The sequence below is a fragment of the Canis aureus genome, chromosome 10, assembly GCF_053574225.1.
Source record: "Canis aureus isolate CA01 chromosome 10, VMU_Caureus_v.1.0, whole genome shotgun sequence".
Classification (NCBI taxonomy): domain Eukaryota; kingdom Metazoa; phylum Chordata; class Mammalia; order Carnivora; family Canidae; genus Canis; species Canis aureus.
The window spans coordinates 55755165-55768426 of NC_135620.1; the positions used below are offsets into that span (position 1 = coordinate 55755165).

A 13262-nucleotide genomic window follows, 5' to 3' on the forward strand; every position below is an offset into this window, starting at 1 on the left:
GCTCAGCTCCCTTTCATAAGTAGTTTATTTTCTGAAAAGGGTAAAATAGAGGGTTCTCTGGATTATGGGATGCCAGGCAGGGATGGGCAGAAGTACTATACTCAATGCAGACTCAAATGCATACTAGACAGGAGATAAAGAAAACAAGATACAGAAACAAGAGATCCAACATGGGAGAAGAGGAAAGGAATTCTCAGGATTGCAGTGAAGGGAGTTCCCAGAATACAGCCCTTTACCAGGCACAGGAGACTACAGTCCAGACTGGGACAGGTCAGAAAGCCCTAGGAAAGACTTACTTGACAAGATCAAACAGAGTATCTAGTGAAACTGAACACTGGGATCAATTTAGATACTTGACAAAAAGTCTAGTTGATTTACTGGTAAGTTCATAGAAAATGAAGCCTAGGAAAACAAAAAGACATATAGGAAAAGAAAACAAACAGCATTTAGAGTTCTTATGAAATTAATTCAAACAAAAGCACACTAGGTACATTGGAAGGAAGAAGAAATGAGGAGAGGTAAGAGTGATGGAGTTAAGGAGAGGAAAGAGACCTAATTCTTCCATACATGGAGAAGGCAAGGTCTAAAGAGAAAATTCAAAAAATAACAATATAATCATGCTGTTTAGAGACATGAAGGTAAATACCAAAGCAATTAGCTAAAAAAGAGGTAACTGTAGTTGCCTCTGGGAAGAAGGTTAAGGACTGTCCCCTTCCTCCAATAAACTTAGAGAACTATCTGATGTAAAATACAGCATTTTTTCCTTTGGTGGTACTATAGATTCCCAGCATCAAGCAGTAATGTTGCCTTTCATACATAAAGATTGCTCAACAATAAAATAATGTCACTTTATCAGCATCAGCAAATCCTTCAGTCCAAAACAAGAGGAACTCAGTTTAATGTAGTTTGTAATAATTACAACATCAAAGAGGTCTGCAGCAAAAAGTAGGTTAAGAGAAATAAAATCCCAATTTTTTTCTTAGTTGATACTTTAATTAAAAATATAGACCAATGGTCCTGTGCTCAAGTGTTGTTGTGGCTGTGTGCTGGCTTTTGTAAAATATAACTAATCATAAGGAACAATTCAGCATATGTACTCCAGAAAGAAGTAAAAATGTAAACAGAAATTAGCAAGACAGTGCTATTGTAGACAGAATTCCCTTATAATTAATACTTGTTAGAAAATAGAGTTTGACATTACTTACAATTATATCAACATTCACAGAAGCTGAACATCACAGGCATATGGGTGTACTATCACCACAAGATGTCTTTACTTCCCAAGTATTTTTAAACTTTAGCTATGAAGGTCAGTTACCAGAGCCACACTTGTTCTTAACAAGTAGAATTTTTATGTCCATTCATCAAAGAGTCTCTTACATCTTTCTGGGCCTATTCATTTGCAGATCGAGTAGAAATTGTAACTGGGTTCCTCATATCTCGCATTCACATGTGATGCCCATCTTCATATGCTGTCCAATTTCTTTAGGATAAAAGGTGCTGAAAGAAAAATAAACCCAGAATTTCAGATCTATTAGCCCAAAAGTTACATTACAGAATTTATAAGACTGGAGGGGAAATCTTAGAGATTTAGTTTACTACATTTTTAAAAACAACTCCAAATAATGGCCAAACCTGAGACTGCAAACCTAGTAAAAGAGACTCACTATCTTTCCAATGTCATGAAGCTCTGACTATATTCTAAGGTCCACTTTTACACTATATAAAATCTTTTCTCCAGGTAGTTCTCTTATGACCATAAAGAACAAATTCAATCCTCCTTTAAAGGACACTCTTTTTACTTTGGGTGATTTAACCGTTAAAGGAATAAAACACTAGAAAAAACAAATTGCCATTTTTCACCTTTATAAACCTATCTGAAGGGTGCTGGGTAGCTCTGTTGGTAAAGGTCTGACTCTTGATTTCAGCTCAGGTCATGATCTCAGGGTCTGAGACTGAGCCCGGCACCAGGGGTCCCTGCTCAGCACAGAGTCTGCTTGGGATTCTCTCTCTCCATCTCCCTCTGTTCCCCTCTCCCAAATAAATAAAGCCATATAACACTTATGTAATCCAAATCATTTATGATACAATCTTACTTCAGTTCTTATAGGGTTTGGTATGAAGGTGCAAAGAGAAAGGGCTAGAAAACAAAAATGTTGTTAGAGGGATCTAAATCTAAAGAAGTGTTATGACTGTCCTATATTAAAAGTGCTCTGGCCGAAATAAAAAGCACACAAAAAGATGTTTAACATCACCAATCACTAGGACAATGCAAATTAAAACTACAATGAGATACCACTTAACACCCATTAGGATGGCTACTATCAAACTGTTGGCAAGGATGTGGAAAAATGGGAACCCTTGTGCACTGTTTGTGGGAATGTAAAATAGTACAGCTGCTATGGATCACAGTATGGTGGGTCCTCAAAAAATTAAAAAGAGATATCTGTATATCCATGTTATAGCAGAATTACTCACAGTAGCTAAAATGTAGAAGCAATCTGAATCCAAGACGGATGAATGGATAGCAAACTGTGGTATATGATAAAATATGATTCAGCCTTAAAAAGGAAGGAGATTCAGACATATGCTATCACATGGATGAACCTTAGGACTCTGCAAAGTCAAATAAGCCAGTTACAAAAAGACAAATATTGTATGATTCCACTTATATGAGAGCCTTAAGAGATGTCAAAATCACAGAGAGAGTTTTGGTTTTACAAGATAAAGAGTTCTGGAGATGGTGGTGATGGTTGTATAACATTATGAATGTTTTTGATACCACTAAACTGTACACTTAAAAATAAATTTTATATATATTTTACCACAATTTAAAAAATTAGAAACTAGAAGGGGCCATGACCAAAAAAGTGGCCTGAAGGATCTTCTTTCTCAATACCCATACTAAAGTAATAAAACATATTTTTAACATTAAACTGAAGATACTGAGATCTGTTGAAAGTTGGCAAAGTCAGCAGTATGCCCAGATATTTCTAATTTTTGTCAGATTAAAAAAGTAACATTCATTAAATGAATAAACAAAATGTGGCACATCCACACAATGGAATATTACCTGGCCATAAAAATGAAGGAAATACTAATATGTGCTGTAATATGGATGAACCTTGAAAACATTATGCAAAATAAAATAAGCTAGACACAAAAGGTCACATATTCTACAATTCTATTTCTGTGAAATGTCCAGAAAAGGCAAATCCATAAAGAAAAAACAGGTTAGTGGTTGCCAAGGGAAAGGGAAGGGAGAAAATGGGGGAATGACAGCTAATGGGCATGGTATCCCCTTTAGAGGTAAAGAAAATGTTCTAAAATGGATTGTGGTGATGGTTGCACAACCCTGACTATGCTAAGAACCACTAAATTATACCCTTTGTTTTTAAAATCTTTCTTTCTTTCTTTCTTTTAAAAGGATTTTATTTATTCATGAGAGACAGAGAAAGAGAGAAAGAGAGAGAGAGAGAGAGAGAGGCAGAGACACAGAGGGAGAAGCAGGGTCCATGCAGGGAGCCTGATGTGGGACTCAATCCCGGGACTCCAGGATCATGCCCTGGGCCAAAGGCAGGCGCTAAACTGCTGAGCCACGCAGGGATCCAAAAATTTTCTCTTTTTAAATAAAATATAAAAAAACCCTAAAACTAAAAATAAATAAATAAAATATAATCGACACACAGTACCCTGTTAGTTTCAGGTGTATGTCACAGTGATTCAATTTCTTATATATTATGAAATGATCCCCACAATAAGTCTAGTTATCACATAAAGTTACTACAGTATTGTCTATGTTATCTCTATACCGTACACCAGTGACTTGTTTTTTTGTAACTTTAAGTCTATAGCTTTTAAGCTCCTTCCCCTATTTTGTCTATCTCCCACTCTACTCCCTACTGGCAATCACCAGTCTGTTGTCTGTGTTTATCAGTCTGTTTCTGAAGATTCCACATATAAGTGGAATCATATGATATTTATCTTTCTCTGACTTATTTTACACAGCATGATAGCCTATAGGTCCATCCATGTTGTTGCAAATGGGAAGATTTTTATTTTTTATTTTTTTATTTTTTATTTTTTTTAAATTTTTATTTATTTATGATAGTCACACAGAGAGAGAGAGAGAGGCAGAGACACAGGCAGAGGGAGAAGCAGGCTCCATGCACCGGGAGCCCGACGTGGGATTCGATCCCGGGTCTCCAGGATCGCGCCCTGGGCCAAAGGCAGGCGCCAAACCACTGCGCCACCCAGGGATCCCAGATTTTTATATCTAAGTAATATTCCTCTGTATATACACACCACATCTTCTTTGTCCGTTTATGGATAGACCCTTAGGTTGAACTGCACACTTTAAATGGGTCAACTGTATACCCATTATATCTTCTTTTAGATTATATCTTCTTTTAAAAAGCGGTAAGTTGGCTCAGCAGTTTAGCGCTGCCTTCAGTCCAGGGTTTGATCCTGGAAACCCAGGATCAAGTCCCACGTCATGCTCCCTACACGGAGCCTGCTTCTCCCTCTGCCTGTGTCTCTGCCTCTCTCTCTGTGTGTCTCTCATGAATAAATAAATAAAATATTTTATTTTTTTAAATTTTATTTACTTATGATAGTCACAGAGAGAGAGAGAGAGAGAGAGAGAGGCAGAGACATAGGCAGAGGGAGAAGCAGGCTCCATGCAACGGGAGCCCGACGTGGGATTCGATCCCGGGTCTCCAGGATCGCGCCCTGGGCCAAAGGCAGGCGCTAAACCGCTGCGCCACCCAGGGATCCCCAATATTTTAAAAAATAAAATAAAAAGTGGTAATGTGAAACAGTATTCTCTATTTTTTTTTCTAAGAAAACTAATTCATATCAGATACAAAGGTCACTGAAAAGAAGCAAATGTTTTACTGGCAGCTAAGTCAACAAAAAAGGTAAGAAGAGAAAAATAAGTTGGGAGTTGCAAAAAAAAAAAAAAAAAAGCTGAAGATTTGGGTTTCTGTTCAGCAGGGCTCCCTCTCCTGGGGAAACAAGGTAATACCATAGTCAGTGATGGGGTACCAAGCTTCAGTGAGCTCTGGCCTAGGCCCAACAGGAGCCTTCTACAGGATGACCTCGGTATGGCCTTTATTTATTTGAATCACTTCTGCCTCTCCACCAGACATATTCGCAAAACACAACAAGGTGCAATGAAAAGAAAGGTGAAGTGAGAATTGGGGGGTGGGGTGCAAATCACTTCTGAGATTCCTATCAGCAAAGCTAGAGACGTGACCTACAGAGGTGCACCCAGCTCTAATATCCAGTGTGCCTTTAGCGCTGACATTTTGTGTTAAGACCCTCTGAAAGGTGAGTTCTCATTTGCAAGCGGGATATACAGCATCTTAAGCCTCGTCTCCCCTCAAAGCACTACTGTCAAGACCAGACAACGCAAAAATATGCTTCGGCCAAACGTAAATTCAAATAAACCTTCAGGTATTATTATTATTAACCATATAGACTCATACCCTTTCCTTCTCATTTCTTCCAAAAAAAAAAAAAAAAAGAAAAAAAAGAAAGAAAAAAAGCAATTATTTACCTCACCCTCTGTACAAATAAGCAATATTTTTTTTTGTATCTCAGAGGTCAGCACTGAAGGAAGGAAACGTGGTATTAAGAACTGTGGATTCTAGAGCAAGATCGTTCACTGGATCTCTGAGTGACCTTGAGCCAGCCATTTCTCCATTCGAGCTCCCCGTTTCTGTCGGCAAAACGGGAGCTGCTGCGAGGCGGAGGTAGTAACCCTCGAGGCTCTTTCCATTCAAACGCTCTTAAGGCAGGGCGAGGCGGGACTACCCTCGCAGCCCGAGCCGCCGCAGGCACTTCTGTACCCGGACCCCGACCCGCAGACCCCCAGCTGCGCCTGCGCCCGCTCTCCTCGACACACATGTCCTACCCTCCCCGCGACCGCTCAGCTCGCGGGCCGCCACAGAACCCCAGGACCAGAGTCGGGCGGGCCAAGTCCGCGAGCTCCCCGCGGGTCTCGCGGCCGCAGCCCGGGAAGGACACTCACTGACTCGCAGCAGGGCCACGTAGATAAGAAAGTTCCGTATGGACGAGATCACATCCTCGCGCATCTTCCGTTTCATCTCCTCCGGGTCCAGCTTCGGCGCAAGGCCCTCGATGCGGAACATCACGGCTCTACTCAGCCTTGCGGCGGCCACGCTCTGCTCTCCTCAGAGGCTGCCGGGCGCCCGGAACTCGGCCCCACCCCATTTCCTGTTCCCGCCCCTCGTGTTCGCGCGCGGCGACGGGGGCCTGCGAGGGACAATCCTCTTCCCGCCTGAGAGGTTCTGCAGGGAGCTGCCTGAAGAGGGCGGTCGTAGTCTCTCAGTCACGCGCGACGCCGGGTCCTCCGGGCTGTGCAGTAACCTGTGTCCTGAGCCGGGCGCTGTACGCCGCAGAGTGCTTTTACACCTCCGAGCGGGCGGTGCCCGAAGACACCGCCGTACTTCATAATAGCTACGGTTCTACGCCGTGAGTTAGGTATCAAAACCTCCATTTCCTGGGTGAGAAAATTGAAGCACAGACAGCTTTAAAACAACTTGCCCAAATATACTTTAAAATACCTTGGCGGGGGGGGGGGGGGGGGGGAGTGTTGAGGAAGGGAGAGGAAAGGATATTAGAAAAATGTTGAAAATCAATTAGAATGATTAACATAGCATTTTAATTAGTCTATTTTGAGCATGTTTGAAAAATTTCCTGAGAAGTTAAAACAAAAGATGAAGATGATGAAACTTGCTTTACATTACACAGCTAGTAAATGCAATAGGTTTTTTAAAATGTTATTGTCAGCCTCATTTTATTATATATAGAAATTTGTTTGTTTATTTAAAGTAAGCCCTATGCCCCAGCTGGGGCTTGAACTCAGGACCCTGAGATCAAAAGTCCCATGCTATACTGACAGAGCCAGCTAGGCACCCCTGCAGTAGGGTTTTATATTTACGTTTGTAGGACTCAGACATAAAAGTTTTTAACTACATATTATCGCTATATTTTCATTTCTGGTGTTAATTGTTCCTGATAGATTATCATATTGGCCCAGTAATACAGTGTATATAAAACAAGTTCAGGTCCTTTCAACATTTCACAGACGAGGAGGGGGAGCTGAGAAACCAAGTGCACTGCTTAGAGTCATTCTGCTAGTGATGGGTAGTGATGGTTTTTTTTGAGATTTTATCCATTTATTCGTGAAAAACAGAGAGAGAGAGAGAGAGAGGCAGAGACATAGGCAGAGGGAGAGGCGGGCTCCCCACGGGGAGCTGGATGTGAGACTCCATCCCAGGCCCCAGGGATCATGACCTGAGCCAAAGGCAGAAGCTCAACCACTGAGCCACCCAGGTGCCCAGGGGCAGGGTTCTAATGCAGAGAATTATAATGTCAAGTTGCACTCTCTTTCCCCTGCACCCCACTGCTCCTCTCTTAATCTTTAACCAGTAGTGCCTGCCTGGATAGCCAAGACTGGAGTCAGGAGGTAGAGGTTTAGTGCAATCAGATTCCCTGTCACAGAGTCATCAAAAGAGTGCAGCCCCCAATTTTGCAGGCCAACTAGCCATATATAATTTTTAAAAGATTATTTATTTATTCATTCATGGGAGACACAGAGAGAGAGAGAGGCAGAGACAGGCAGAGGGAGAAACAGGCTCCCTGCAGGGTGCTCGATCAGGACTTGATCCCAGAACCCCAGGATCATGACCTGAGCCAAAGGTGTCTAGACGCTTAACCGCTGAGCCACCCAAGTGCCCAGCCATTTATAATTTTTAGACACAAACCAGATGATTGAATTGCTCACATAATTCAAAACCAGAATATATCTGGGATGCCTGAGTGGCTCAGTCTGTCAAGCGTCCAACTGTTGATTTCAACTCAGATCATGATTTCAGGGTTGTGAGATTGAGCCCCACCTTGAGCTCTGAGCTGGGCATGGAGCCTGCTTGGGATTCTCACTCTCCCTCCCTCCGCCAGCTGCCCTCTCTAAAAAACAAACAAACAAACAAACAAAAACAGAATGTGCCTTCCTGACTGCACATTGCACAACATTGGTTTTGGATAAATTAGAACATTAATTTACTGCAGTAACTGGTAACTAAAGCAATGCTGCCCACTTTCCTGATTGATAGAATGTAAGACATTGGGGCAAGAAAGAGAACTCCTCTACATATTCGGGCTTTAGTAACCTCTCCTATCCCTAACTCATGTAGGGGAATAGCAGAGGCAGCTCTGGAATGGAAGGGGCTGCTCCCAAGGAGCAGCCACTATCCAACACTTTGAGAGTGTATAGAAAGCCTGCACTGACCCTGGAAAGCAGCAGGGGCTGTGGAAAGAAACTGGACAGGAAGACTGGAGATACAGCCTCTAGATTTGGCACTGCCACCATCAAGCCATGTGATGAGGGACAAGTCTCTGTTTCAATGCAATTCCATTTCTTTAGTTGTAAAAGGAGAAGATATGATTAAATGCTCTTGAGAGTCCTGTTCAGTTCTAACAATCTAAGCATTTTGATTTCTAATTGCATCATCTAGGGCATTCTGGTCTGGAGTGTATGGGAATCAAAATATTATCAAATGTGGTCTGGCATCAAGGCAGCCAGGAAGAAGAATGCAGTAGGAAGAATGTAACAAGAAGGCATATCTCATCCATCTAAATAGTGAGGCAAAATGAGTTGGCAAAATGAGTTGGCAAATCTTTCTGCTGGTGATGGGCAGACCTCATTCCTCAAGGAATGAGGACCAGTAACTGAGGTCCCTGATGCTGACTGAGTTTAGTTACACAGTTCTCATATAGAACTACCATTTTTTTTCTTTACTGAGATGTTTTTGAGTAACTTGTCTGGGTTCACAGGGATTCAAAGAGGGGAGAAATTAGCAAAAAGTCATGTATCTTGGTAAAAAGATCCACTTTTTAGCGTTTGAATTTTATTCATCCAATGCTATATGAAGCAGCACTTATTGACTGGACTGGTGATGTGGCAAATAGCTGACCTGTTAAAGGGCAACATTATTCTCATAACAATTCTCTTAGAGAGGTATGTGGTGCTTGGCAGCCTACCTATAGGGAGACAGGAAGGTAGTGGAAAGAAATAAGGAGCAGTCGGTCTTGAGGTGAGGAACTGGTTCTGGATACAGTTTAGGAGGGTGAACTGTTTCAAAAATGCCTGAACTCTGTCTTCCCCTTGCATGGCTCCTCCACTTGGAATGAAGAAAACTCATTAAAAGAGCTTATGCTCCTCTTTTTTTGGGGAGGGGGGGCACCCCTCCTTTTTTGGCCTGTGGGTGGCGGTATAGTCCACTGACCATTGGTTTACATGAGACAAATGGAGAGGACATAGGAGGAAGTTCGCATCGCATTGGAGTGGGCTATGCCACAGCTTGGACTCTTCATTTTTTTTCCCACATTGGAATGATGAGGGGGTTGGGCCTAATCTTTAATATCACTTGCAGCTCAAAAATGCTGAAATTATGTTCATCTTTCCTGTTCTTCCTTCATAATCTTGCTGAAAGGCTAAAAGCAAAGGATTCCCTATGATTTTGTTACGAAAGGTAAAAATGAAAAGTATGCACACATAATTTCATATTGATACTTCTAGTCTGATCATAGAGGAAATGTTAGCTGATGTCATAGCCTATCTTCTTTTCCATTTTGATCACAAGAGGGATTTAGGAGCTATTTCCTTTGCCTCGACTTCCCAGACACACAATTGTTTGGTGTATCCAATTTACCCGTAAGAAAATTAAGCATTTCAATTCCATCATTGGGGAGGAATTTGTATTTACAGGGTCAGAGATTTATGGATGATTCATGTTTGGGGAATAATTTGGACATATATTCACAGAAACCTTGTGGTTTCTAATGTATAGGGAGCTATAGGCTTTGGGTATTGCACAGTTCAACCCTTCATTTGACAGAGGAGGAGACTGAGGCCTAGAAGGAGTCTAGAGGTAGAGCTAGTGTAAACTCAGGTAGGTCTCTGGGCTTCCAGTTCAGCACTTTCCCCCACTACTTTGCAGATTTAAATACTTTGAGAGGATCATCTGAGGGGATGATCCTCCCCTCAGAGGTAAGGATTGGAAGAATGGGGTGTTGTTCAACCTCAGTTTGAGAGGGACAGGAGAAAGGGTGGTTGCCATTCATCAAGAGGGTGATGGCAGTCCTTCTTTCCATGTTTCCACCCCCATCAGTAGTAGTTAATCTGGACCATGTTACTAGACAGCTCCATATATCTTCTTCCTCATTCCTTCAGGAGATGAACATGGTCTGGTGTTCCCCAAATAAACTTTGTTTTGAAGTCCATCAGGACCCACCATGTATGAAACAAAAGTGAGGACAGGGGAAGGGGTGCTCTGTGATAGATGTTAACTAGAATCCTCACCCAGCAAGTGGGATAGCTTACTTTTAGAAATTATAGCCCAGCAAGAGGCATCGTCAGGAAGAGGGACCTTTTGGACTTTAGAACATAAGTAGATTTTTGATAACCTTCACCTCACTGGCGTTTACCTTCTATAATACCCTATTCTCTGTTCTAATTTTTAGGGCTTTGTTGTCTGGATGATTCATGAATGTTTGATCTTTCAAAGTAAACTGGAAGTACCTCAAGTACAAGGAACACTCACGTTAATCCTCCAAACAACAGGATTGATATTTATACATGGTAAAAACTCAGAAAGTACCCCCTGAGTGATGAACTTCATATCTGCTAACCTTTAGAATTGAAAAATTGAAAAAAAAAGAAAAAGAAAAAGAAAAATTGGTAGCTTTGTATATCTATCATGTAAAAAGGAAATTGTCCCCAAAGAAATTTACCCAAAGTCCTCCATAATATTTTAATGTAGTGATTTATTTTTACCTCTTTTTGTATAACTTGTTTTTGTTTGCCTAAATAAAAATCCTTAAATAATGATTTTAAAGTATGTTAAATAATTTTTATATATCATAGGCAAGATTAAGGAAAGAACTTTAAAAAAAAGAACTTCAAAATTTACTTGCTTTAACTTATTTATGGCTATATAACTACTTGAAACCATATATAGTAAAATATATATTATATGTAATAATATAACCATATACTTTTAATAACTTTTTCCATAAAAGTACATGTTTATTTTTATATAATTTAGAAAACACATAAGTTTTAAAAAGATTTATTTTTATTATTTATCAGAGAGAAAGAGCACAGGCAGGAGAGGGAGAGGGAGTAAGAATCTCAAGCCGACTCCCCACTCAGTGTGAAGCCCAAGGTGGGGCTTGATCTTATGACCCATGCTGTTTGGGATTTTTGATGTTATGGAGAATTTCAAAAGGAGACAAAAGAGTCTAATCTGTAAGCATCCCTCCCCTGGATTCAATGATCGTCCGGTTTCCTCAATACCCCTACTCTGCTTTCTTTTTCTGTCTTTCTTTTTTTTCTTTTAAAGATTTTGTTCATTTATTCATGAGAGACACAGAGAGAGAGGCAGAGACATAGGTAGAGGGAGAAGCAAGCTCCCCGCAGGAAGCCTGATGCAGGCTTGGATCCCTGAACCCTGGGATCACTCCCTGAACCGAAAGCAGATGCTCAACTGCTGAGCCACCCAGGTGTCCCAGAAAATATACAATTAAGGGAAAAGAGGGGATCCCTGGGTGGCGCAGCGGTTTGGCGCCTGCCTTTGGCCCAGGGCGCGATCCTGGAGACCCGGGATCGAATCCCACGTCGGGCTCCCGGTGCATGGAGCCTGCTTCTCCCTCTGCCTGTGTCTCTGCCTCTCTCTCTCTCTGTGTGTGACTATCATAAATAAATAAATAAATAAATAAATAAATAAATAAATAAATAAAATTCATTATAAAAATAAATAAGGGAAAAGAAAAAAAGAACAATCCCCCATAATCACACAACCACTATTGACGTATTGGTAATCAATCTATCAGCCTTTCTTTTTCTTTTGTATACATGTATAGCTTTCTTTCTTTTTTTGGGCTTGTGTGTGTGTGTGTGTATATATATATATATATATACATCTACACACCACATATATATGCCATATGGTATATGCTATTTTAACTTGCATTTTTTGTTTAAGTTATATTGACTGTCTTCCTATATCTTTAAATATTCTTCTAAGCATCATTAATGGTGGCTGTATGGTATTCCATTACATGGATGTACCAAAATGTATCTAACTATTCCTCTACCTTTGGCCATTTAATGTGCTTTCATATTTTTTCTATAAATAAATTTCAGGGAACATGATTCTAACAATATCTTTGTGCACACATAAAAAAATTTCCAATCATTACAATTATTACCTTAAGTTCAGAGTTCTTAATTTTTCCTAGTGACCTTTTTTTTGTCTGAGGAAAAAGCTCTGTTTGGCCAAGAGTGTAGGTGTCAGATCTCAACACCTTTGAGAACTACAAACAAGGGGTGGAAACTTTTTGTTTTTATTTTATTTGTTTTTAAAGGAGGTTTGCTGCCTTGTGCTGTAAATTCTAATTATTTTGCAGCAGGGAAAGTAAAACATACTGAAGGTCTTAGTTTGCATCGACATTATTTAGAACACATGTGTTTATACAGCTGGGTATAGTTTTTTGCCTTCAATAAAAAGTGCAGGTTTCTTGCCTGTAGTATAATAGGTGTTTGATTAATATTTATAAAGTGAAAGAAGAGGAAAGAGATAATTATTTATTGATTCAGTGATTATAGGTCCAGTCCTACACTGCTGGATGACCTCTCATCCCATGTCAAGAGCCCTTTTAAAAAGCAAGAAGTGGGGGATCCCTGGGTGGCGCAGCGGTTTAGCGCCTGCCTTTGGCCCAGGGCGCGATCCTGGAGACCCGGGATCGAATCCCACGTCGGGCTCCCGGTGCATGGAGCCTGCTTCTCCCTCTGCCTGTGTCTCTGCCTCTCTCTCTCTCTCCCCCTGTGTGACTATCATAAATAAATAAAAATTAAAAAAAATAATAAAAAAATAAAAAGCAAGAAGTGAGCTCTTTATATCCAGTCTCCACAGAAAACAAAGGTAAGGCTATCAGTATCTATTCTCCACACCTTCTCCCTGACATTTTCAGGATGACAGCCCTGCCTGATCAAAACCAATGAGTAGCTACCTGTAAGCATATTTTATCATCTTAGAAACAAACACAGTAAAAAAAAAAAAAAGAAACAAACAAACACAGAGCTTCCTAAAAGTAGGAATACATTTTATTCTTGCATATTAAAGTTGAATTGCTGTGCATCGTACCAATTGTGAATTAAGGAACATGCCAAT

The 13262-nt window shown here is 40.6% G+C and overlaps 3 protein-coding genes across 9 annotated transcripts in view; 1 reads left to right on the forward strand and 2 right to left on the reverse strand.

The window, feature by feature from the left end:
- Positions 1–1345, reverse strand: part of FBXO10 (F-box protein 10) — a 64333-nt gene extending 62988 nt beyond the window's left edge. For 2 of the 4 annotated variants that reach the window (XM_077912572.1, XM_077912578.1), the window contains exon 1: positions 1206–1345. The gene's annotated coding sequence lies outside the window, so the exon portion shown is untranslated. The remainder of the gene's footprint in view (positions 1–1205) is intronic. The other 2 variants (XM_077912576.1, XM_077912575.1) reach the window with 1 other exon arrangement.
- Positions 870–6231, reverse strand: TOMM5 (translocase of outer mitochondrial membrane 5). Its single transcript, XM_077912587.1, has 2 exons — positions 6035–6231; positions 870–1500 (listed from the first exon to the last, which is right to left on the reverse strand). The coding sequence occupies exons 1-2, from the start codon at positions 6153–6155 to the stop codon at positions 1466–1468; spliced, it is 156 nt and encodes a 51-aa protein (XP_077768713.1). The 5' UTR covers positions 6156–6231; the 3' UTR covers positions 870–1465.
- A 6766-nt stretch (positions 6232–12997) lies between these two features.
- Positions 12998–13262, forward strand: part of FRMPD1 (FERM and PDZ domain containing 1) — a 146085-nt gene continuing 145820 nt past the window's right edge. For all 4 annotated transcript variants that reach the window (XM_077912561.1, XM_077912570.1, XM_077912563.1 and 1 more), the window contains exon 1: positions 12998–13013. The gene's annotated coding sequence lies outside the window, so the exon portion shown is untranslated. The remainder of the gene's footprint in view (positions 13014–13262) is intronic.

Excerpts from the sequence above, each read along its gene's own strand:
- TOMM5 (XM_077912587.1), bottom strand. The coding sequence starts at position 6,155 with ATGTTCCGCATCGAGGGCCTTGCGCCGAAGCTGGACCCGGAGGAGATG. Across the intron at positions 1,501-6,034 it reads CGTGGCCCTGCTGCGAGTCA|CACCTTTTATCCTAAAGAAA; the intron begins GTGAGTGTCCTT and ends TTTTTCTTTCAG.